The following is a 25,842-nucleotide window of genomic DNA, read 5'->3' as shown; positions in this document are numbered from 1 at the left end:
AGCCAGGACGGTTCGAAACAGGCTCCAAGAGGCAGAAGTTGTGCAAAGCTAGAAAAACGAATGAAAAACAAGAACCAGATTGAGGTTTGCAAGAGACCACAGAGATTTGACCTTCTCTGATGAGTCCAATTTTCAGCTTTGCTCAACACCTGGTCATCGAATAGTTAGATGGGGACCTGGAGAGGTCTACAAGTCACAGTGTCCAGCACACACTCTTAAATTTGGTGGAGGATCTGGGGGGTTTTCAGCACGGCTCAAATCGAGCATATTCGCCTTTGTGAAAGGCACATGAATCAGACAACGTACAAGATTGTCCTGGAGGAAAACTTGAATCCTTCAGCTCTGACAATGTTGCCCAACTGAGAGTTTTACCAGCAGGACAAAAATCAGCTTGAATGAATGATAAAATGACTCACAGTAACCTACTGGGTTTACATTGTAATTTATACAATGTGAACGACGCAGATATAGTGTGATAGTACTTGTCAAAGATTAATAATTCATTGTCATTTGGAAATAAGTTTGGGTAAGTGATTGAATCGAGATCGTGATCTTGCTATTTAAATGTATGAAACATAAAATGATGGCTTCAGTCAGCAGCATTTAGTGTAATGAACATGCAGGTAAGCAGTAGACTTCACAGCCAGTAGCTCCGGCTGCTTTTTATCATGTACTTACAAATTTATAAAACTTGGAAGACAAGTTATTAAACATATTTTATTTGGGAAATGAAACATGTTCAATCTTCAAAAATACCACAGGCTTTTGACAAAAAGTTAGAAAAGCTTTTTATTAGATTTTTCCCCTTCATTTAGTTTTGCTTTGTGGTGTGTCTGCCAGCTCAGAAACGCCGAAAAGAAAACATGCAGCCAATTTGTTATGGGCTGTCTGAGTCTGAAACTGTTGTCATCCAGTGAGCTGTATCTGCAGCCGTTTCTACATAAATAGCTTACAATGTTAGTTCAGCCAAAAATTCAAATTAAGTCATAAATTACTCAACATGAAGTCATTCAAGGTGTATATGACTTTCTTCTTTCAGACGAATTCAGTTGGGGTTATTAAAAAAAAAAAAATTGTCTTTGATCTTTCAAGTTGTTGGATGCAACTCAAGTGTCTCCCATGGCTCTAAGGGGTGATCAAAGTCCTCTTGAAGCAAATCGATGCATTTTAGTAAGAAAGATGTCCATATTCAAAACTTAATACTCACTTTAATCTAGTTTGCGCTCACAGGTCCAAGTGGATGACGTATGAGGTCAGCTTTGCGCAGCTCAGACGTGATGCACACGGAAACAAAGCAGAGAGATCAAAACAGCGGTCACTAATTAGAAATACAAAATGAGGATTTGTAAAGAAGATTGTCGGAGGATTTCAATATAAGCCAAGAGAAGACTGGTTTTCCTTTGCTAAAGTAAGGAAACTTCCCTTCCTGTGCTACAGTTAACAAACATTAGTTTTCAGGAGACTCACCGGCGAATGTGCAGCGCTGACTTCATACGTCACTCCCCTGGAACAGTGAGCTAAGACTAGATTAAAGTGATTATTACATTTTGAATATGGTTATTTGTCTCACAAAAACGCATCGATTCGCTACAGAAGGCCTTTGTTCACCCCTCGGAGCCATCGGAGACACTTTGTTTTAATGGATTCACTTTATATTAAACTTCTCACCCGCTGAGTTGCATCAAACAGCTTGAAGATTCAAAGACAATTTTTGGGGCGGGGTGAGCAGTCATTATCATTTAAAGAGACATGCACCAAAACTAGTCGCTGTGGACAGAGCTGTTATTGATAAGGTTGGTGTTGTTTTAAATGACCGTTGAAGAATTTTAACCAAGGTGTGTTTCAGATATTTCAGGAAGACCCTTAAAAATCATACCAACTTGTGTAAAATGGGCGTCCCATGTCCTATCCTTTAAGCTCCCAAAGTCCCCCGAACTCACAACGTCACTGACCTAAACTCCATTGAAAACTTCTGTAATTTGATCAAGACGAAGTGAAATGGTCACAAGCCATCAAACAAAGCAGAGCTGCTTGAAGTTTTGCGCCATGAGTGGCATAGTCACCCAACAGCAATGACTGGTGGAGAGCATGCCATTGATGACTGTGAGTTTATTAGGAATTTGGAAGAAATGTTGTCAGTAGTTTATAGAATAAAACAAAAATGTTCCTTTTACTCCAAAACATAACTATAAATAGTAAAACCAGAGAAAATGATTTTGCATTGGTCTCCTATATATATATATATATATATATATATATATATATATATATATATATATATATATTTTTTTTTTTTTTCAGAGTTGTAGACCTACCTTATATACCAGACAAATATCCAGCAGACATTAGGTATATATTGACATTTTGACTATCCCATTATATAGTATAGTGATATGCTTCATTTTTGAGGTGCCTGAGGCAGATGAAGGTTTGCGAGACAGTTAAAAACAGCATCTTCTTCAGTGGATTGAACACACATTCTTTGGATGTGTAAATTGTTCAAACACGTCGGGCCCAAATCTCATGAGAGAAGGGGTATTGTTTAGTTTTTATTCACTTTGTCTTTTTCGTTTATTTAGTTTCCTTCAATTAAATTGCTGCAGTGGGCATATAAACATAATAAAGATTTTTTTTAAGCTTTACAAAGGCTGGGGCTGAAGAAGAAGCATTTGGAGCTGCAGCCCAAAAGCCAGGGTCTAGTCACACCCCTGTTCGCCCCTTTACGGAAAACACAAACTAATAACAATAGTCTACAGGAAACAATTTATGTGTTTTGCGCTGCAGCATTAAACACAACTGAATCCAATTATGTTTGCTGTACTGTTTCATGAAGGCTAGCTTGACTTTAGCTAATCATAACAAAATAAGTTCAGATGAAATTGACACTTCAGATCTACTCTTGTGCAAACTGACATTGTGTCAGATAAACTTCAAATAGTTATCCACATGATTATGATTATTTTCACCATTTAAAACATGTGTTTTTTATTTGCACATCAATTATGTCATATAAAGTGTTCCATTACACCAAAAAATAGGTACTTTTAAGAATAATGCATGAATCATTTTCACTAAAGAATTTGGAATGTGGGAGAATTTGGGAAGTGCAAAAATGACTGCCTTAAACAATCTTATTCATGGTTTCTATGAGCTTGAGCAAGTCTTTGAGACACCATCTAAAACCATCTTACCAGACAGGAACTGTACCTTCTATTATAGACTATTTCCATCCAGGGTATGAAATGGCACAGACTGCGTAGGCGATACTTATGTCCCTATTACTAACTGCCAGACACTAAATAAGTTCAAAGGAGTTCTACATTCACCAAGTTTCTAAATGTAGGGTTATTGTTGATATGTATTATTGGGAAAATTCTTACATGTTCTGTTTCTACTCTTGTGGTTGTTTAGATTTGTTGTAGTCAAACAAAGCAGTGACATGTGGATCTTCAGCCTGAAGACAGTGTAGTTCATTGAAACAGGAAGTATGGTTCTCCAGTCATGGTGGAAAATGGGGGTGGAAATCAAAATACAGCAGACGGCATAACATCGGAGCATACACAGCCTGGGCAGAGACACGTGGGATGAGAAAAAACAAAGACTTCATGAAAGACATGTGCTATGTCAGGTCTCTTGACCAAAACACAATGATTTACTGTAAAATATTTGGTTTTGAAAAGCTGTGGCTCTCAAATTGAAGTAGTATGAGAGAATCTGCTGACATTGCTATTGTGATTTTTTGTTGTGTGGGCGGAGCCTAAGTAGTTAAATAAGTAGTTAGGAAAGGTAAACCAAAAACATCAATAATCATTAGATCTAAAAATTGTATTTGTTTTATGTACAGCCGTTCATTCTCTCAATGTTCAATCCAAAAAAAAAAAAAACAAAAAAAAAAAAAATCCCAAACCAGAATATAGTGCATTGTTGTTTGGCTCCAGTCTTTGTCATCAAACAGAGCAAAATAGTTTTGTTGATGGAAGAAGTTCCTTGTTTTAAGAGGTTTCCACAAGATTAATTGTATTATTCTTATTGTGTTACTGTTGGATCTAGACAGTAAAAACTTTTGGGTGTTTTATGTTCAAGTTACATCCAAAGTGGGAAAAGCAAGGATATAAATTATTTTTCCCTTTCCAGGCCCCAAATAACATTACATAATATACAGAACCAACTGAAAGGCTCTTTCAAAGTTTTGTATATCTTTACACGCATGCTATATACAGTATAATATGACCTTTAATATATCATATACAGTATGTCACTGTTTCCACATACTGTGTGCCTTCTTTGTGTGTGTGTTTGCAGACTATGGATGACAACGCCTGTTGTTTTAGATATACCAAGTCTATGTGGTTCAGTTTCAGACAAATTACCCTCATACTTATATTTTGAGTCAGTAGGCTGCTCCATATATGGTAGCCTTCAGTTTCAGAAAGATGATGTATACTTCCTGTTTGTATTTTAACATCACCTTCTCCTAATCCTTCCAAGAATTCCCAAAATGTTTCATGCCTAAATTGATCCAGATGGATCCCCCTTTGGGGTTAAGAACCTGCCACTTAAACCTACACATTTGGTGGTTAACATACCATGGCAATTTTTATGACTTTCACATTTGGATAAACATTGCCTAACATATAGTTGATGATTACGAAGTGCAGTCTTATATTCCACTGCCATAGTCATAAAAGTGTCTCAATGGTTTTTAGGTCTTGATCACGTTGTAAAACAGTGTAATCTAGACCACATCTGATATTAATTGCCTAATATAATTTTAAGAGTTCAGAAGCTGATAGTTTAATTCAATGGTCCTTTAAATGCATGCCTGGGTATGTAGAATCCATATAGGTAATGTGTTCCTCCAGAATATTTCCAAACAAACTGACCTCAAAGATTAATGGTTTGGGGCCTATTTAATGGCACACAACTTGGAACTCCATTTGGTTTAAGTCTTGTAAAGGGTGACATCAACTTCATAAACTAATGTTGTGGATCAGGCCTGAAATTAAGCCATGTGGCCTTTTTTACTTAATTTCCAAAGCCACCAAACCGCAGTGCAGAAGCAAAGACTAGGCTGATTAGAATGCAGTCCTGGTGCATGCTTCACTGAGTTCATAAAGTCCATCCTGCATAAAACACAGACATTGTGGAAAGAAGATCACCACACACAGACTTTGTGGTAACACTGAAATGTCACTGGACAGTCACGATTCTGTCTTCTGTCAGTGATGGCAGTCTAATGAACATTTGCTAATAGTAGCCTTGATCCTGTTAGTGAATATTTATCCTCATATCAAAGTGACAGTGATAGTGTAGGATTCACTGAAGTTTATTTCATTTTAACTTTATGCAAATTTAACTTTCAAACATGGTAAATCAAAACTATTGATCAAAATGTACACAAAACACATAAAAGATGACAAGGTCTTGCTGATGGTTCAAATGAAAACACTTGTACTAAATGTTGTTAATCAAGCTTACAACTTGGTAATCATTCTTCAGAATCAGATGTGTTTTGCAAGAGCTCCTTCCAGTTTATTTGTCCTCATTCTGCTAGAATGTAGTTTTTGACACTTTTAATTACCAGATCTTCCAGTCGATCATCTCTAAAAAATGTGATCACAGCACTCTGCTTGGTCGATTTAATATGATTTCATAGAGGAAAAAGGTCTCCAAGTCACTTCAATCAAGGGGTACCTCAAGGCTCGGTACTTGGCCTCCTCCTTTACTCAGTGGGTCCATGTTGTGTAATTATCCAGGAACATGAATATCCATACCACTGCTACAAAGAATATAACCAGCTCAATATCTTATTTTAGACAAAGGATCACCAGAACACCAACCCTAAACTGAGCCCAGACAAGAGCTTCTTCCTTTCTCAGCTCAGCTCAGAAAGTCATCACATTATCACTATTCAGCTAGGCTTATCAATGATAACAGAATCCAGGCAAACCTAGTACTCAGATGTGTTTGACAACAATTTGAACTTCACAACTAGACTTGTTGTCTCTTGAATACAGTGCACTTTTAAAAGTAAAGGTTCTTTACTGGCATTGATGGATCCATGAAGAACCTTTAACATCCATGGAAACTTTCAAAGGTTCTATATAGTTGAAAAAGACTCTATAGGTTTTTTCAAAAGTACTTTTACACTAAGAAAAAAAAATTATTTTGAGAACTGATCACTGGAAGTTTGCTTTGGCAAATAAAATTGATTTTATATAGGGGTTTTCATTTCAGGTAGATCTAGGAACTTAGTTATAGGAACTCGGCATGAGGGCATTCCCCAAGAACTAAATATTTAGGGCCATTTTCCTGATTGATTTTGCACCACCAGTAGGAACTCTGAAGTGATGATTATCATAAATTTACTTCTAATTTCTTTAGAGAAAAATATTACTTAATCTATTCTTACCCATAATAGAGTGGCATAAGCTCTATGGAGCACTAACAAATGTAATGTAGTTTTAATTCATACTCATGATAGGGGGGTCCTCATGCAGAAACTCCAAATATGCCTCACAAAAATAATATAACTTAGTATGTTTGGCCGATAAGTATATGAAATGGCACAAGAGTGATCTGAAACCATACAGAGCCATCTGCACTCTATAGCTCTGGCAGTAGCCTACTTTGTAGTCATACACTGATCGGTCTGCACAGCAGCATTTCATATTGAACATTAGAAATCACACCCCTTGGGATTTCATAATCGCAACAAGCCAAATTGCAATTTTTTCCTATTAATCGCGTAGCCCTAAATCATCCTACAGTACACTTACGTCACTAGTAGTTCTTATTGTGCTGGATTAGACCAAACTCTGAAGTAAAGGCAGGCAGAACTAACCCTAACCCTAACCCTAACCGTATCCAAGAGAGCACACATTACACCTGTCTTTCTTACACTTCACTGGAAGTTAAATCAAGTTTAAGACAATGACATACAGAACAGTCACTAGATCTCCCTTTTAACTACCACTTTACAAATCAGCTTTCCCTCCAAAAATGTCCTTCCAAATTGACACTTTTTTTGTGTTTTTTGTAAATGACCCATTTACCACAAACTCAAAACACAAACATTATATTCTAAGTCATTAAATCTGACCGAGTTTTACATTGGGGAATATTTGAGCTATATGGGGTAAAAACACACCAGTCTGTGTGATAACTTCTGAAAACTTGTGGTGTTGTGGTAGTGTCTCAGAATTTTTTTGTTAATCCATCCATAAACCACTGGCGATTTGGCAACAATGCATGACAGTAAGGCATTACATTAAACATGAATAAATAAATAAAAAATCCAGACACGAACTATAGACTTCCTCTCCCCCACGACATTAGCCTGAGTGAAAAAATGAAAAACATTTCACTTCTTATGAATGGTGGTTCAGAGCTGCATGTCTTAACACATGTGTTCTCAACCTCTCTAGATGACAACCTACGATTAGCATGTCTGATGTAGCTTTGTTTTATGATGTTTTCCTCATTAACTTCTACCTTTAAATTCCTTATGACTTTTTGTCTTGACTCTCTATATAAGAATCATTCTACCAACTACTGCAAGTGATGTAGTGTTTCAAGTCTATACACTGCCTGTCAATCATTAGCACTGATATTCACTCTCTTTAATTGCTGCCCTGAGGTACATCTCACAATAGCATGAACACTAACTCTCAGTTTCAGGGGTTTATTTATGTTCATGTGCTGCTCGTTAATGTTGAATAATTGCATAGTATAGAAGGTAAGGAATGCAAAATTGTCTGGTCTGACTCCATACAATATACCATAGTCGAACACTTCACATGCTGTAAATGCACAGAATAACACAAAAGGCCACATGAAAGGCACACACTTTTACAATACTGTGGATTGCAAATTCTGAGCATCTGACTCTATTGCTGCAAACAGACTGTGAATCATAGGACTGATACAGACTGATGGGAAATTCATGTGATTTTGGTATGACACACCATCATCTTTCCATCTACCATCTTTTTTTATGTGAAATACACACATGGAACACATAAATCTGACCTTAATATCAACTAGAACTAGGACTTATGATTTATTATGTTTTAGTTTTAACTGAAATTAGTAACACAAAAATAAGAACCTAGATGCTTGCCACAGATTTTATTTGTACAGCTTTCTCTTAAACACCAACCCACAAACTCACATGCACACCCACACACACACACACACACACACACACACACACACACGCTTGCACACACAAATATCTTAAAAAGTTAATATTGGCTTGTACAGGATAATAATAACATACAGTGAATTGCTATTCTGTACTATTCATTCTAATGTTCATTTACATGCTGTCATTCAGTGCAGATATATGAGTAATTCAGTTATTAATTTGAGGTTATCAATCATGTTCATAGCACATAGGGGCTTTGAATCCCTAACCTTAAGTATGCACAAAATTAAAATTAATAATACCCAGCAAACGTGACTAATTTAGACTTTTAATATTTGTAAAATAAACGGGCCTTTTTGTGATTTTGTGACACACTGTTCCCTACTAAAGTGTGAACTGATTACACACTTAACACTTCATTCTGCTTTACAGCCAGAGACATTAAACCCCTGAGTTGAAGCCATTAAATATTTATTTGCACTGTTTTACGATATAATAACAATTAAAGTGGACATTGAGTCTTTCCATTGTAAATGCATACTATTTTATTGATAATAAGCATGACACGGATCCCAAGCACAATACAGGACATGTTTTATTTTTTCTGCTCGTCATGCCTGGTAGTGAATGTTTGCATTGCCTGGCCATATAAACCACAGGAAGAGTGGGAGCACAAGGTGGGACAGCAGCGGTAAACCTCATGACATCACGAGCTCCACTGCCATTGGCTGATTCCAGAGGGAACAGGGTTTAAAAAGCCAACCAGCAGCCACCTCTCACTAGCATCAAAACATAGCAAGATCTCATCTGCTAAACGGACCTCAGTCTACCCTTCGACTCAGTCAAAGAACTTCAAATTTCTCAAAGAGAAGCAGGTAAGAAACTACAATTAATTTGTATTTTTAAGATGTTAAGGTTAAAAACAATTGTAGTCAAAGGTTTCATAGTAATTATGCAGATCTTGGAGGAAACTTTTGATGCCTTTACTTGCTTGTAGTCTGCATTTTCTTTTTCTTTTTTAAGGTTTGTCAGGCATTTATCTGTATTTACAGCACATGTAGGAGTAGTTGTAGCTACAGCCTATTTTAACCTTTAATCATGACAAATAATTCATACATCGAATGCAGTTCTTACCAAACTTTCAGAAAATGCAGTTCTCATTCAGCCTCAATGCAAGTACAAGACTGTTGTTATGAAGGCTTTTAATGATTCTGACCACAGTTTATTATAGGGAGACATGATTAACATGAACTTGACAGACGAAAGAGGAAGTTGCGGCTGTGGAACATAAAGGTCTTACTAATTTGTCAACTGACTAATTTATTCCAGCGACACAACCACTAAATTAAAGTTGCATTCAAAAGAGTAATAATACTGGCTGAGTGACAGATGCCACCATTACTTCTGCCTGCAGCTGCAACAGAACACTTCCACGCTTAGTGCTTGCATTTCACATTTCCTTTAACGCCACAAATTTTAGGCCTTAGCTCAAAACACTAAAGATTCTAGTGAGAAAGTAAGTCTGGAGCCAGAGCCGTGCTATTTCTTGAGATTGTGGCTGCTACATAGTCTACATATAACTTCTTGAATTATACACCAGAGGAGATCATTATAGGTATAGCTAAACACACACTACCTCAACTTATACTTTATGCAATGTAGTAGCAGAAAACAAACGAGATGTTTCATGGTGCGGACTGGCAGGAAGTCTTTTGGCATGTGCCAACATGTTTCAGAGTGCCCTCAAAAGGCATGCTTCCTTCCGAGTCAGTAAATGCATAAATACCAAAAATACCCACTTGAGGCATATTACAGTTAGAATATTAAAGTGAAATAGCACATGCAATCATCTCTATAAAACATGTATTATTTCCATGCATTAGCTGGTGTAGGCTGCATCAGCCGTACATTTATAAGGTCAAAATCGATGTAATCTATAACTGTGGATCTCCTTTTTGTTTTGTTTTTTAGAGTATCTTGCACAAAAATGAAGACTGTTTTCCTTTTAACGCTCCTCATCGCCACAGCCTTCAGTCGACCTGTAAGTTCACTGTCATTCTAACCGTAGAAATCTGGTCGGTAAAAGTTTTACACTACCACTTTTTTGTCTCCTTGTACACTCACATATATATTTTTCATTTCTCAGGTGAAGCGCTCGGCTAGCAGTTCAGAGAGCTCAGAAGAACTTGTGGTTGTTCAACAGGCAAGTATCTTGTTTGATATGGACCGAATGGACACTGCTTTAAAAACTGAGTGCAGAAAACAATGTTGCGATTTTAACTAAACATCTGTCTTATACAGCCACCTCCTGGTCTAGAAAAAGCTGCTGATGTTATGTTCAATGCAGAACCTACACAGGTAAAACAAATGGATAGTTCACTCTAGAAAATTCTGTCTTTTATATATTATGAGGACTGGGGCTATTAAGCTGCAAAATGCTACAAAAAAAAAAGCGCTTGGAAGCCATACAATAGCTTTGTATGAGGAATGAATAGAGATGAGTAAAGGACGTGGTAATTGGCGTGTACATGAGCAATCCAGTGAGTATTGTTATATTCATGCCAAGGCATTTGTTGTGTTTCAGACCACTCCAGTAGATTCCAATGAAAGCACAGACAGTGCAGATGACAGTGAGGTAAACGAAAACTCATCCTCTCACCACATCACACATCACTACACTCCCACTATAACCAATAAAAGACACCAGGATCTAAAAATACCCTTCCGCTGGTCTAGACGCACTGTAAGCGACCCTGCTGCGAGTCTCAATACTGTTTATTGCATTTGCAGGATGCAGATGAAGAATCTGAAACAGATGAGAAGGCAGAGGAGAATGTGAGTTACTCTGATCATGCTAAAATACTTATGTTTTCTGTCATGTAGAACCATTGTGCCTAGTTGCCAAACAAAGGACTAAACCTGTGGTTTCCAACTGGTTTTAAAACCCAGCGTTGATATAAGGCTTCCTGTAGCTTAAACAGTATGTTTGCTAGCAACACCAAAGTCATGGGTTCAATTCCCATTGAAAGAAAGAACTGCCTTTAATGCAGTTTTAGAAGATTTATCCCATCCACACACAAAACTGCTGCAGGATTTGACACAGTCACAGCGACTGACAGCATATTTGACATTTAACATACAATTACAAGCAGGATTTTGGACCAGTGAGATTTCATATTGTGCTACCTAGCTTGATGCCAAAGCGATCGAATCGCCCATGCTAGCAGTAAAGCTACAGAATGTTATCTGGTCAGTTATATTGCTCATTAACATATATTGTCCACTTAGGATGCTGATACCAGTGAGAGTGAATCTGGAGAAACTGCGATCACCGTTGTCCCCTCCACAGTTGAACCCTCGCTGGACCCCATCATCAACACAGGCCGGGGTGACAGCTTGGGCTACCCTAGCGACTACAAAAAAAACATGGTCTACGTGGACGCAAACAACTTGGAAAAAATGCCTTCCCCATTCAAGTCTTACAGCAGTGACAAGTTGGGCGGCTTGACATTTGTGAGCAAGAAGTCCTCTGAGCAGAGCATCAATGATGTGGAGAAAGAGTTTAAACTGTACAAGGTAAATAGTAAGGTTACTTTATGTTTGTGAAGGTTGACAAGAGGTAGAGTAATAGAGTAGGACAGGATAAAACCAGAATCACTGTAGTTGAGATGTTCTTTTGTTTCTCAGGCTCTGCAGGTGCATGATACTCCTCTGGAGGAGGAGGACACCAGCACCCCAGATGTGGAGAACATGGAGCCAAACGACCGCCAGGCTGCTCTGGGAAGCCAAGAGATCGTTCCCATTGGAAACAAGGACGCTACAGCAGAATCAGCCAGCGAGGGAGCAAATGCTGGCGACACAACCAGCAACAGCGCAAGCGCCAGCGCCAGCCAGGAGCAAAATGAAGAGAAATCAGACAGCAGCCAGAGCAGCGAGGAGACCACAGCTACGCCTGGAGCTGCAGACACTGAGGAGAGCACAGAGAGCCAGGAGAGCGATTCGAGTGAGGAGACCACCCAGACCACCGACGCTACTATTATCATAGCAAAGTAAACGCATCCGAGCACATACCCTCAACGGGCTGTCGACAGAAACGAATGCAAATGTAGTAATTGTATGGTGCTTGGTGACTCACTCCTGATGTTAGTGTGAGTTAGACAAACGGCAGAGCACAAACATACGCTTCATACAAGTCCTCGAACTGCTGCCGAACCGGTTGAGATGCAGTTTCATCTCAACAATGTCTTCCTGTTGATTGCACAGTTATTTACAATATCAATGTAAATGTAATTTTATACTGCTCTATGTATGTTATGATTGATCATTCATAAATAAATGTTGTCCTATATCCGTTACGCAGTGCTTCCTGGTGCACCACAAAAACACAAGACACAATGTCCAAATATTACCAAACTATAACAGAATTACAGATACAACTCCACTGAACCATTCACATGGTCAGTCAGACCGCTTTAAAAGTGCATTTTCATACGAAATGAAAACCCATATATTTACAGTATAGAAACAGCTTGCTGAAAAGAAGTTTAGAAGTTGTTTAAAGTTAGTCTCCCTGATCTCTTGAGTTATTTTACAGGGGTTTTGGCCACTTTGCAGATGGTCACCAGCAAGCTTGTTTAAGGCTTGCCGTTTTTTCTGGATTAAAAAAAAAAAAGAATAATTATTAATATAATAATCAACACATTATCATCTAAGATACTTTATAGCATTGACTAAGAACTCCCTAAACCACGTATAAACTATAACCACTTTTGTAGAATTTACTGTGATAAATAATAGAAAGTAACAATAAAATAAAAATAAAAACCTTTCTACTGGTTAGAGTAAAGCAAGTGTAAATTACAAGACTCACCTTTAAATACAGTAAATGTCAAAACCCTTTTGATTTCTCAAGACAAACATTCCTCACACACTGCTGTTTTTTTTTTTTTTTTTTTTGTGCTAATGTCTTGATGTGCAGGCTCCAGGCAAATATTTGTAAAACTTTGAAGTTTGAAGCAGTCTCTAGTGCTCTGTAATTAGCCTGCTCTATGTGCGCAGATAGACTGGGACATTACTAACAAAAATAAGTACCACACTAAATAAAAACTCTAGTTCTTCACCACAAATAGATGTTGACAATGTAACAGCATGGTGCACATTACCTCTGCTTCACTAATGTGACGCTCTTCTCACTGTACAGTAAGTTTAATTATGTCAAATCAAACCAAACTACTGCATTCCTCCACCATCTGGTAATGTTTTGACCTAACAGCAAAAACACATATTATTATTTGAGTATGAGCAGGGCTGTAGCCAGGGTTAAAAATAAATAAATAAATAAAATAAAATTACATCAAATTTCAATTAGAATTTCAAATATTTGTCAAATTTAACATAAAAATCCACATTCAAATGCAAAAACTATATTCGAACTCACTGCAAAACTAGTCTATCATGTCAAGGACAAAGTCCAGATTTGATGCAATGACTATATAGCCTAACACATAATGCAAAAAAAAAAAAGTGCAAAACTTGACCTTCCTATAGGCTATGTAGCAATGATAATTATACAGGCTACTAATATGATAATTAGACCCCTTCTCACATAATTATGTCACATGGTAATATCTGACCAATATAATAAGATCATGTAAGATAGATTTGTATTTTCACTCTGAGACTGTATTATGTCATAGATCATGAGCTCTTAAGACCCTGCGGCCTCATATGAGGACATGGTATTTTCATGAACTTCTTTCTGAGACTGTGCATGCCACAATTTTATCTGGATGTCCTGTACAGGAATGAATGGCTGACGCCGCAGTCGGTGTGTGAATGAGTGTGTGAATGGGTGAATGGGAGGCAAAATTGTAAAGCGCTTTGGATGGCCATGTGGTCTGTTGAAAGCGCTATATAAAGTGCAGTCCAAAGGCAGTCCATTTGCTTGATCATCAAAAATGTCTGAAATTAATTTAGTGACACTCTTCTGGAAAATGACAATATTTTGTAATTATCATTTAAATCGATTTTTTTTAATTGTGTGTCATAAATCAACATATGAGGAAAACGTTATGGGGTTTCGAATCAAAATATGACTTTCTGTTATGAAACAGGGCATTGATTTCATACTCATATAAGGACACAGGGACTAAAATCATGTTTACTACGGATTTTGGGAGGCATAACAAATGAATAGGGAAATAAATTATATTTCAATAATCTATATGAAATATTATATATTATTATGAAAATATTTTCAATTATTACTCCCATTATTACAATTGTTTTTTCATTACATTACCCCAAAAACATTAATATGTAAATTAGATTAAGTTTATAGATACATTGTATAGAAAGAAAATTGTATATTGCATCATTCTGTTATAACATAGCTGATAGTAATTTTTATACTGAACAAAAATGGATTGTTTTTGCCTTCATTCATTTATTTTTATTTAAAATTGTATAATATTTAAGAAATATTATCTTTTTTTACATTATTTTTAATGCTCTAAACAACATAAAAACATGGGGAAAAAAAATTCCTAAAACTTTTCTCTGGTCTTTGGAAAGATTTTTTTTTATTGTAAATCAGGACTTAAAACCAAAATGGGGAGAAATCAAAAAAGTAAATAATTAAAAAAGTTACATCATTCAGTTTCAAGACCTTCATTATCAGTACATAAACATTACTTTATACTGTTGCAATGGACTGTACACCAAAAAACATTTAATTGAATTGCATTATTATTATTTTTTATCTTTTTATTTTATTTTTTATTTTTTTGCAGGAAAAGATGATTAACCAGAAGCACAGCAAGATATTACATTGACATTATTGTTATCACCCCTTGTGCCAGTTATCACATCCACAAAAACGCAGTCTGTGATGACTTGTGTTGTAGTTGTTGGTCTTGTTATGCCAGCGGTCGGTGGATTTGTTTTTCTTACTGGAGGCAATGTGCTCATCACAACTCTCACATCTTCCTCTGAAGATTCAGATTCACTTGATTTAGACTCGCTCTCATTCGACCGTGAATCGTCTCTTCGTGAATCACTTTCCTCTGAGCTAGATGAATCAAATCTTCTGCGCAAAGGATACTGAGGATTCAAACGGTAGATGAATTCATTAATAATAGTCTTATGTTATTAAATAAATGATAATAAACCACATTACTTAATACGTACTGGTTTTGAAAAGACCAATGCAACACACATCATCAGTAGCATTGCACGTAAAGTCTTCATCCTGGAAATCAAAAGCTTCAAAAGAACCTAGTGTTAAACTATTATTATCTTGTAAAGTCAAATAGTGTTTTTGCACAGATTAAAAATTTATTAAAGCCACAAATGTAGCATAAATAAGAGATGAATGGCTTACCTTGAGCAGATGTTCTTGTCCAGTTAGTGTAAAGTCAGAGTCTGTGTTTACTCTGGCATCTGTGTTACTGTGTCTTAAATACTGGATGGAGGTGAGTAAACCAGGGCTTGGTCCAGTGAATTCCCATGATGATGACGTCACAAGTAAACATTCGTGCAACTTCCGGGGCTTTATTAAACCTTGCAAAATTCCTTCTACAATCAGTGTGTAGTAATCCAAACAGGAGTGTAAATCATGCACTGCCACAGCATCACTGCATTGTTTAGACAACCCCCACTGTCTGCTACTTGTCCAGTTTGGTAACAGTGAAAAGCTCAGAACTTAAAGGGGTCATGTGATGCGATTTTGAGTTTACCCTTCTCTTTGGAGTGTTAAAAACTCTCTGTGCATAGATAAGATCCCTGAAGTTGCAAAGACTAAAGTCTCAAATCCAAAGAGATATTCTTTATCAAAGTTAAGGCTATGCCACGCCCCCTAAAACAGCTCATTCAAACACGCCCCCACACTTCCACGTCACTATGTGGAAATATTTGCGTAATGCCATTGTAGTAAGTTCGTGTGGCAAGGAAGAGGACAAAGGGGTCGGCTGGACTGCTGACGTATTTATTTAACCAAAACTAAACAAAGAACAAAGAAAATCACAAACACCCAAACGGTGACTCTTATTCTGACACGCTCTGTCAAACTTCCGGTTTACTCCTTCCGGTTTTCCGTCTCCGGTTCGGGTCAGCAGTCCGTCTCTCTCTCGCTTGCATCCGTTTCTCCTGGCGTTTTATACTCTCTCCACGCCAATTACTAGAACGAGAAACAGGTGATGATAATTTTTGCCCAAACCACTCCCTTACCGCTCGTCTCCTGATTCTCTCTCCCGCTGCAGACTTCGCTAAACCACGCCCCCCCTGCCACAGCCATCCAAATGTTCACGCAAGGAAAGAAGGCGTGGTTTCAGTAACCGCAGTAAGTGTTGAAGCAGTCATGTCAGAGTAGATCCTGTGTGTATCTAGGAGAAAGCAAAAGCACTTTATTTGGCCTTCTGAAAATAGACGCATTTAGGAATCTTTAAGTTCCATTACTTGATCATGACACATAAAATTATTATTAATGGATAAATAGCATTGCATTTTTGAGAAGTCGTACCACATCCTTCTACAACCTTAAGAGGACAGTTCACCCAAAGGTTAACATTTTATGTTTATATGCTTACCCCCACAGCATCCAAGATGTAGGTGACTTGTTTCTTCAGTAGAAAACAAAGATTTTTAACTGAAACTGTTGCAGTTTATCAGACTTATCCAACGATCCAAGATGGTGCTAAGCATGGCAGCCTCTTTGGCGTCATCCGCAGTTGTTTTTTGTCCTGTCTTTAGTTATATCCCTGCAATAAGTTTCACCAGAGACAAATTGCTAGACATTCGACAGTACACACCACCTGGTATTTCACAGGTTTTTGATTATTCGGACGTTTTGTTGGAGCGATGGTCAGATGATTCAGGACATGCAGACTGGGGAAGCGAGCTGGCGCCCTCGTAAAGCTCCGGCAGTGCAGATTTCGCATGACAGCGGGACATTCTTTTACATCAATGAGAGGTGGTGTACAGATGTAACCGTGTTAAAGTAGATGTGCTGTTCAGATCTAGAAGTGCTCTTCATTAACTGTAAGCCTTTCTACTTTTCTAAGCACACATAAGCTCAGGTTTACAGAAACTAGCTGATCAGATCACAGAGATAGAACAACGACACCCAGACTCTGTTTTTATCATTCTTGGGGACTTTATAAAATCCAATCTCTCTCGTAAACTGCCAAAATATAGACTGCACATCACATGTCCCACCAGAGACAGTAATATATTGGATCACTGTTACACAGCAATAGAAGATGCATATCACTCTGTTCCACACGCAGCTTTAGGACTCTCTGATCACTGTTTGGTTCATCGAACTACAGGCAGAAACTGAAATAAGCTAAACCTGTTTTAAGGACTGTTAAAAGATCGACTAATGAAGCAGAGCAGGATTTACAATCTTGTTTTGACCTCACTGACTGCTGACAGCTGCTGCCACCGATTTGGACGAGCTCGCAGACACTGTGACATCATATATCAGTTTCTGTGAAGATATGTGCCTTCCTACCAGGACTCATTTAACTTACAACAAAGACAAACCATGGTTCACTCTATGTACTCTTGTATAAACAGGCTAAATACACAATGGAAAAGGAGATCAGAGTGGCAAAGAGGAATTATTCTGAAAAACTAAGGATTCAGTTCACTTCCAGCGACTCAGCATCAGTGTGGAAAGGTCTGAAGGAGATCAACAACTACAAGGCAGCTTTGAAAAAACACTCCACACTCACCCTGAACACCTCTCCACACAACCATTCACACCTCCTGCAACCCCCCTCTTCCCCACACCTGCACCTCAAATCAGTGAAAATGAGGTGAGTGGTACCTCATTCAGGACAGTGACGAGTCTTCTTACAGACAGGAGGTTAAGGACCTGGCTGTCTGGTGCAGTCTTAACAACCTGGAGCTCAACACGCTGAAACTGTGGAGATGACTTCAGGAGAAACCCCCTGCTCTCCCCCCACTCACCATCTTGAACAGCACTGTAACGACAGTGGAGTCATTCAGGTTCCTGGGAACCACTATCTCCCAGGACCTGAAGTGGTACATTCATATAGACTTCATTGTTAAAAAGGTCCAGAAGAAATTTCAACCTGCCGCAGGATCTGCTGAAACAGTTCCACTCCGCCATCATTGATTCTGTCCTCTGCACTTCAGTACCTGTCTGGTTCAGCTCAGCTACCAAATCTGACCTCAGGAAATCCATCAAATGAACTCCTGAAAATAACTGTGGAACACACACTATTTATACATTTATACACAATTTATCTAACACACATACTTAGTGTACATTTTAGTTTGCACATAATACCTATACATAAAACTGTCAGTTTGTATATTTTTATTCCTTATTTACTTAAAGTTCCAATTTGTTTAGTTTTTTTGTTCGGTCACTGTCATTATGTTACACTGTGGAAGCTCGAAAACAAATTTATTGTATGTGTAAACATGCCTGGCAATAAAATTAATTCTATTCTATTCTATTCTATTCTATTCTAATGTAAGTGTATGGGAATCAAGGCTAAAACATACAAAAAAAAAAAAAACCATACACGAACAAAACCGTATGAAACCCTGCATCTCTTGATGATACATTGATGTGTAAAGATGTGTAAAGAAACATTATTTATATCATTTTTTACCTCTGATTCACACAATGTCTGTACTGTTAGAACTCTCCTGAGCGCGTCGTGTTGTGAGTGTTCACAGCAGCAGGTGAGTAAGGCATCTTCAGGGCCGGCGCTAGCCATTTGGGTGCCCTAAGCACAAATGCTTGGCGGTGACCCCCCCCTCCCCAACCAACCACCCACCCACCCACCAACCAAAGAAATAACTACCATTCAGAATTTCTTAGTTAGGTTCTCTTTACTTCCAAAATAACTGCTGCAAATGAATAATTGGAACTGAACAATGTAAACACAGAAAGTTAAAAGTGCAAAAAAAGTTTAGTGCAAATAACAGTATAAGTGTATGAATTTTATGAAGTATGAATTTTAAAGTGCACATTTTAAACTGCAATTAACCATGCATTACTGCACAGTAGAAATTACTCAACAGAGGAACTACATCTCTATAAAGAGACCATTCTGCTATTCTATAGAACTATATTAAACATTTTCACTACCATCAGTTGTCAGAGGCCCTACAGAAGCACACGCCTACATTTCCTAGCTGCAAAATCAGCTATCAGCGGTGTTGGGAACGTTACTTTAAAAAAGTAATTAGTTAATATTACTCACTACTTGTTCCAAAAAGTAACTGAGTTAGTAACTGAATTACTCTATAATAAAAGTAACTCGTTACCAGGGAAGTAACTAACTAAAAAAATAAATAAATAAGTTGCTACATGTCAGAGAATTTGTACTTTTTTTCAGTTTTCACAAGTCAGTTGAAATGAGTAGAACAGACAGGTGTTCATACATAACTTTCAATATTTATTGCACGTCAACAGACAGCAAGAGTTTTATCCTGCACTTTGCGTATTTTCTTTGTAAGAAAGGGAGTTTTTGGCCACTAGCTTTGTAGATGCGTGTCACACATTGCATGTACACACTACATGCACAATCTTGCCTTTGACCACATTGAATTTGTAGTAGTGCTTATATCTTTACCTTGAAAATGCCAACTTTTCATCAGATTGCTCCTGACTCGCCATCTCGCCATCTCTGCTGCGAATCTCTGTGTAGCTGTTGCGTGTGTGTGTGTGTGTGTGTTTGGCGCCGCTGGCGCAGCCGCGTGCGCCGGCATGTGTGTAAAAAAACTGGCCCTGATTGGCTACCATGAAACACATGACTCTGCCGTAGCCAATCACAACCGCTTATCTCGTCATTAACCCACCTGCTCACTCGCTGTGTGAGCCAGGGGTCCGTTCGGATTGCATAGTTTATTAAATCAATGCATAGTAACACACTGCATTTAACGTTCAGTAAAGTTAACGGCGTTGTAACGACAGGAAAGGTAATTAGTTAGATTACCGCGTTACTGAAAAAATACATTACCTAACGCGTTCAACTAACATTTTTATTTAAAACATTGTCTTACCTGCAAGCGACGCGCGAGCATCATCCCGCTGTCTCTTCTTTTTTCCGCCCCCGACTCTTGGTGCCTTTCGAGGCCATGTCTGAGGTCGGTGTCTGCCAAATTTGACATTGATTGAGGCATAATCGAACAGACCACTGGGAGGTGGGGAAGGGGGGGCACCAGAGGGAGACTGGCACAGAGATTCACCTTTTTCTATTTCTATTCGAATAATTTGGTCTAGGCCTATATTACTTTTGTATTGCTTTTGTATATTAACATGCTTTTAGAAATATTTTATTTGTCATTTATACTAGTAGCCTATTGTGATGATTTTTTTCACGACCCAGATTGTTGGGTGCCCCCCCAAGCACTTGGTGCCCTACGCGCAGTGTGTGATGTGCGTGTGCGGAGCGCCAGCCCTGGGCATCTTCTTCTTCTTGCTTTATGGTGAATCACAGACTAATAAGTGCATTAGCACCACCTATCTCTGAAATGGACCATTGACACTCTATCTACAATCTCAATTAGGAATGTCAATAATGGTCCATTTGAGAGATAGGAGAGTGCTATGAATCAGAGGTAAAAAAAAATATATATAAATACTGTTAAGTTTCTTGCACAGACCGATCGTTTTGTGTCTTTACACATCAATGTATCGTCACATGCTGCAGGGTTTAATTTAGTTTTATTTGTGCATTTTTCTCAAATGTCTGTTTTAGCCGTGATTCCCATCCACTTACATTATAAGAGTGATAGACTGCAACAGTTTCGTAAAAAATCTCAGTTTGTGTTCTACTGAAGAAACAAAGTCACCTTATTCTTGGATGCCTTGGGGGTAAGCAGATAAACATCCCATTTTAACCCTTTAACCTTGCCATAAAATGGAATAAACATTTATCAGATTTTAAGTAACTTGACCTTGACACTAAGTCACAAGAGTCTATGATATCATTTACCGAAATTTAAGACATGCTCAGAGACTTTAAGGACATGTTTGTTTATCTTTGTAACTGGTTTTGCAGCATAATCTCTGGTTTACGTGATCCCCGGCGTGTATCATATACTTAATTGGAAACAATGTGAACAGAATTTCATTGTTCATTGTTATAAGATCATTCCAGCTCCAAACATGATGATGGACAAGCAGATTTTACTGAGAGTTTTTGTTTTTAGTAACATGTAACAACTCTTATGCCCAGAGCAAACCAGTTTAGCTGCTCCGACCAAAAGACGTCAGTGATGACTGAGAATGTGAATGTTCCAAACAGTTGATACACTCTGACATCATCCTAAATACCTGCCCCCAAATGAAAGCCAGAAATTATAAATAAATAACAATGAACTATAAGCTCTGTTTATGATGTAAAGTTCTCTATAAACAAAACTCATATTTATTTTCGTATAAAAAAGCTCAAATATTATAAAAGATGCATATTTTAGGCCATTCTTAATACATTTTAAATGATGCAACATTATTTGGCAAATAAAATGGTATAAAATGGTCAACATTTTGTTGAAGTTTTGTGTAAATTACACTGATACCAGTGATTTCCAGAGAGCAGTCTACACAATCATTATTTCTCTGACCAGCAGCAACTCGGGCATTACTACTTTTTAGGATTTCTTCCATCACCAAATCTTTCCACCTTGTGTGTGTCGTATAATAACTATTATGAGAACAGTATTCTTCTGATGTACTGTGCACTAGATGACTATTCACAAAAAAAAAAAATGTGTAAAATGGAAATGTGTAAAACGGAAATCTTTTTTAAAAGTGGCAGTTGTAGGACCATTATTGAATTCCCACATAGCAAACGATCTTGCATTTAATTATAATTATAATATATAATTTTTTGAGATAGGAATTTTGGGTTTTCATGAGCTGTATGCCAAAATCATCAGTATTAAAACAATAAAAGACCTGAAATATTTCAGTTGGTGTGCAATGAATCTAAAATATATGAAAGTTAAATTGTTATCATTACATTATGGAAAATAATGAACTTTTATCAAAATATGCAAATTGTTTGAGAAGGACCTGTATTATTCTCAGAACAAATAATCCTAGAATCCTTACATAAAGAGAGAGAGAGAGAGAGATCCTTTAACCATTATAAATTTACTGGCAGCAGGGTTGCCCGTAATGTACTGTTAATATACAGCTCTTATATAACTCTTCTTTGATTGCTTCAAACACCTTGAGTTTAAAAAACTAGTATTAAAATGGTGTAAGTACTGTGAGCTTTTTCAATTTGAGTCCAATGGGAAGAAATATTTCTAAGTATAAAACTTCAAACACTTTAAATAACTAAAAACATGACTTTAACTCGAATTGTTGCAGTTTATCATCAGATATAACACCCATGTGCTGAAGTGCTTAACAAAAAGATCATAACTGCATCAACAACACATTTGCTATCTTAAATAAAGCAGCAGAACATCCGTGTTTTTGGCTCATCATGGACTGAAGTACTCTCCAGCACAATGGTGACTCAAGAAACTACATTAAACTCAGATTTCTCTTGTGCAGAAACATATAAATACAGATCAGCAAAAGATTTACTCTCCTTATGAGATCCTGACTTTTTCTTTTGACCTTCACTAATATTTCAGTTAAAATAACTTTTTCATTTAGTTAACACATTTTACAGTAAATTGCTGTTTTTTCCTTGTTTTTTATAAAAAAAAAAAACCATGGAGATCAGTGTTTGCTTTAGTTGGGCTCTTTTTTTGGCTACTCTAAACATGTTTTTAAGGCATTGATATGTTCTGGAAAGAAGGACAGAGGCTAAATATGTAATGTTGTCAATAAAGTTTTGTTAATGACATAACCTGTTATAGGCTGTTATGCTAGACTCTTAAAAAAATTAATAGTGTAATGAAACACACACATCAAGAATCAGCGTGTGAATCTCAACAATGGTGACAAACAACAAAAATAAATAGATCAACTTTGAACATCACAAAACATGTTAATATAACTCAAAAATAGCAAATTTTTAAGCACACAGAAAGAATTTGATATGTCTGTCAGACTGTAATATGTGAAGCTGGAAATGCTGTTTGTGGAGTCATTTAATTATCCATGCTGTTTTATTTCACTTGATTCCATCTAAAGCTGTGTCTGTATTGTCAGTCGTCGTTTAATTTCTTGCTCTTTTATTGGTAATCTGCTTGTCAACAGCAGCTGTTCATCAGTGGCTGAATTCACTTGTTAGTGTTCATTCTCTCTGTTAGGTGGACTGGATTAGTAAACTCAGGGTCAGCACAGAGCCACGTTTGGTTATGGCCTATGTGTGGCCCTTGTCTCTAATCCTCTCAGGGACTGTCATTATTTGTGGTACGTTGGCAGAGGGTTTGTGTGAACCAAAGAAACAATTGCTATGTGAGATGTTCACCAACTGTGGATAGAAAGCATCTGCATCAACTCTCTGGTTACCAGCTCTGAGCTTTCTGACATCTTGTCAAACCATCAAGACTGAATCAGAAGTCAAGAAGAATCACTTCAAGAGGACAAAAACAGAGCTTCTCAAAACAATTCAGCCCAGATTCACCTTCTAAACTGTATTAACAAAAGTGAATTAACCATTGTTGTAGTTAACAATGGAATATTTCACCACCCGTGTTTGTCACAGAGGCAAAACAATGGGTTACTTAAACTAAACCTGGGTTCTTTGATAACAGAGTGAGCTCTTACGACACCACATCTGTCTTTGACAGACAGGTCAACCTGTGACCAGGCTCTGCCCCACCTACATCAGTCAGGGCGACACCTGACAATAATAATTGTAGAGAGATTATTTTCCCATACCTGTGCAAGGAAGGAACCACAGGTGAAAAACCTCAATCTGCTGTCAAAGAACCCGAGTTTATGTATTGTTCTTTTTCTTACTATTCTTGGTTTTCACTTTGGGAGATACTGACAACTCCTGGTTTGCACCAATATCGCTGCTGTCACCAAATTATGGGTTCAGACCTACCAGCTCCTAGCTCCTGGCTCAGTCACATCCGGTCTATAAAACTGCACACAAGTTTATGGCGTAGCCAAGTATGTCACATACATCTAGAACAGGATCTACCCAGAGTAAGGCCGTGTGAAATGGGCTCTCAAACCATTAGGCAGTTGAAAACCCTTGTACATATAAGATAAAGATATAGCCTCTATTATTCAATGAGATAGCCGTTGATGAGATAATGGCTTCCCTTTGTGAGGAGTAGCCAAGGACACAAACAGATGGTCAGGAGCCCTGAAACCTGCCGTTCTTTTCACATAGATATGAAGATCCCACACCAGACATAATGAGTTCAGATTCTACTCCTCAGAAGAAGAGAGTGGAGGAAGGTGAAAAGCTACAAGCTTGGTAAATGTGCACCCAGAGGTGGACTTAACCATTAGGTAAAGGTAGGCGATCACCTTGGGCCCCTAGAAGCCAATGGCCCCCTAAAATGCTTTTCATATGCTTGATGCATATTCAGTGCAGACCAATAAGAGATGGCTATAACCCTCTGTGCATCCGCATTGAACGTGCTTCTTAGCAAAAGTAGGGCCCTATGATTTCCGCTATGTAGGAATCCAGGAATCCATTCATAAAAGCTGTGGATTTACTGTGTAATGCAGAAAGTGATTGAATTAATGGTGCAGAAGTGTGTTTCGTTTGTTAGTTTGCTATTAAAGTACGCGCAACCCTCACAGTTGTCGTATGTATTAGCTAAATAGAATTTTTTACATTTAATATTCACATACACTAGTCCATATCACAGTTTGATTGAAGTATACTAAATTGCTTTTGATTTATTCATTGAATATTTGACAAATTCAAGTTACATAGTAAACTTCTGTTATGTAGCACTTTGAAAGTACAGAAATGAAAGGTTTTGTTTAATTTTCATTGGAATAAAAGATAGATTTATGTTTTTGCATTCATTTGATTTACAAAAAAAAAAATTATGAAAATTAAATTTCATAGGGCCCTATTATTTTATACAAATTCATAAATTAAGTTGTTTTTATGAATTCATTAACTATATATGTTTTTGATTAAACCATTAAAATGGGATACAGGATTTGGGCCCTAAAAATTTAATTTTTGTTCAACTTTCATAGACTTAAATTGCTGTTAAATTAAACAAGTTTCATGATTTAAATTAACTTGACAAATCTTTTGTTAAAATTTGATATAATCATCCAGAAAAAAAAAAAAAAGCTGAATCCAGAAAGATTAAAATATAAAAAGATTTGGTAAAAAATAAAACTTTAAAGAATAATTTAATAATTTAAGAAAAATAAAATACATTTCATAGGGCCCTACAATTATCATGCATATTAAGCAAAATTGCATATTATACAGGGGCTATTTTAATTTCTTTTAAATAAAGATCCCTCGTTTTTGTGACTCCTGAAGGACCATGCACACTGTTCCTTTTTTTCTTTTTTTTTAATAATCCTTAAGCTTGTAAATGTATAATTTCCTTCAGTTTAATTTAAATGTGTAATTAAAATAGATAAAAAATAAATGTATATTTTAAAGTTTAGAATTAGGCAGCCTTGAGTTGTATAGACAATTACATAGTGAATATTACTCCACAGCACCACCTAGTGTCCAACCCACTCTAAATCTATTATAACCGGTTTAAATGTGAACAAGGGGTTTACAACATTGAAGAAATCC

At 37.2% G+C, this 25,842-nt stretch overlaps 1 protein-coding gene and 1 long non-coding RNA gene across 3 annotated transcripts; one reads left to right on the top strand and one right to left on the bottom strand.

Moving 5' to 3' along the window:
• The first annotated feature begins 8,910 nt into the window (after window positions 1-8,910).
• LOC128021493 (dentin sialophosphoprotein) lies at window positions 8,911-12,497 on the top strand. 2 transcript variants are annotated; one of them, XM_052608747.1, is made up of 8 exons: window positions 8,911-9,020; window positions 10,121-10,190; window positions 10,296-10,352; window positions 10,451-10,507; window positions 10,734-10,784; window positions 10,940-10,984; window positions 11,438-11,725; window positions 11,837-12,497. In XM_052608747.1, the coding sequence occupies exons 2-8, from the start codon at window positions 10,137-10,139 to the stop codon at window positions 12,200-12,202; spliced, it is 918 nt and encodes a 305-aa protein (XP_052464707.1). In that variant the 5' UTR covers window positions 8,911-9,020; window positions 10,121-10,136; the 3' UTR covers window positions 12,203-12,497. The 2 variants fall into 2 exon arrangements, with proteins under 2 accessions (XP_052464707.1, XP_052464706.1); XM_052608746.1 differs by having other exon boundaries at window positions 8,936-9,024.
• Window positions 12,498-14,730: 2,233 nt separating this feature from the next.
• Window positions 14,731-15,738, bottom strand: LOC128021497 (uncharacterized). Its single transcript, XR_008185566.1, has 3 exons — window positions 15,531-15,738; window positions 15,338-15,412; window positions 14,731-15,250 (listed from the first exon to the last, which is right to left on the bottom strand). It is a non-coding gene; the product is annotated as an uncharacterized LOC128021497 (long non-coding RNA).
• Between the last annotated feature and the right edge of the window lie 10,104 nt (window positions 15,739-25,842).

The sequence above is a fragment of the Carassius gibelio genome, chromosome A10 (assembly GCF_023724105.1).
Source record: "Carassius gibelio isolate Cgi1373 ecotype wild population from Czech Republic chromosome A10, carGib1.2-hapl.c, whole genome shotgun sequence".
NCBI lineage: Eukaryota > Metazoa > Chordata > Actinopteri > Cypriniformes > Cyprinidae > Carassius > Carassius gibelio.
This window is presented reverse-complemented; position numbering and strand designations above follow the sequence as displayed.

What these genes read in the sequence shown, in the direction of transcription:
- LOC128021493 (XM_052608747.1), top strand. Translation starts at nt 10,137, where the DNA reads ATGAAGACTGTTTTCCTTTTAACGCTCCTCATCGCCACAGCCTTCAGT. An exon ending in AACTTGTGGTTGTTCAACAG is followed by an intron (nt 10,353 to 10,450) that starts GCAAGTATCTTG and finishes TGTCTTATACAG; the next exon opens with CCACCTCCTGGTCTAGAAAA. An exon ending in ACAGTGCAGATGACAGTGAG is followed by an intron (nt 10,785 to 10,939) that starts GTAAACGAAAAC and finishes TTGCATTTGCAG; the next exon opens with GATGCAGATGAAGAATCTGA.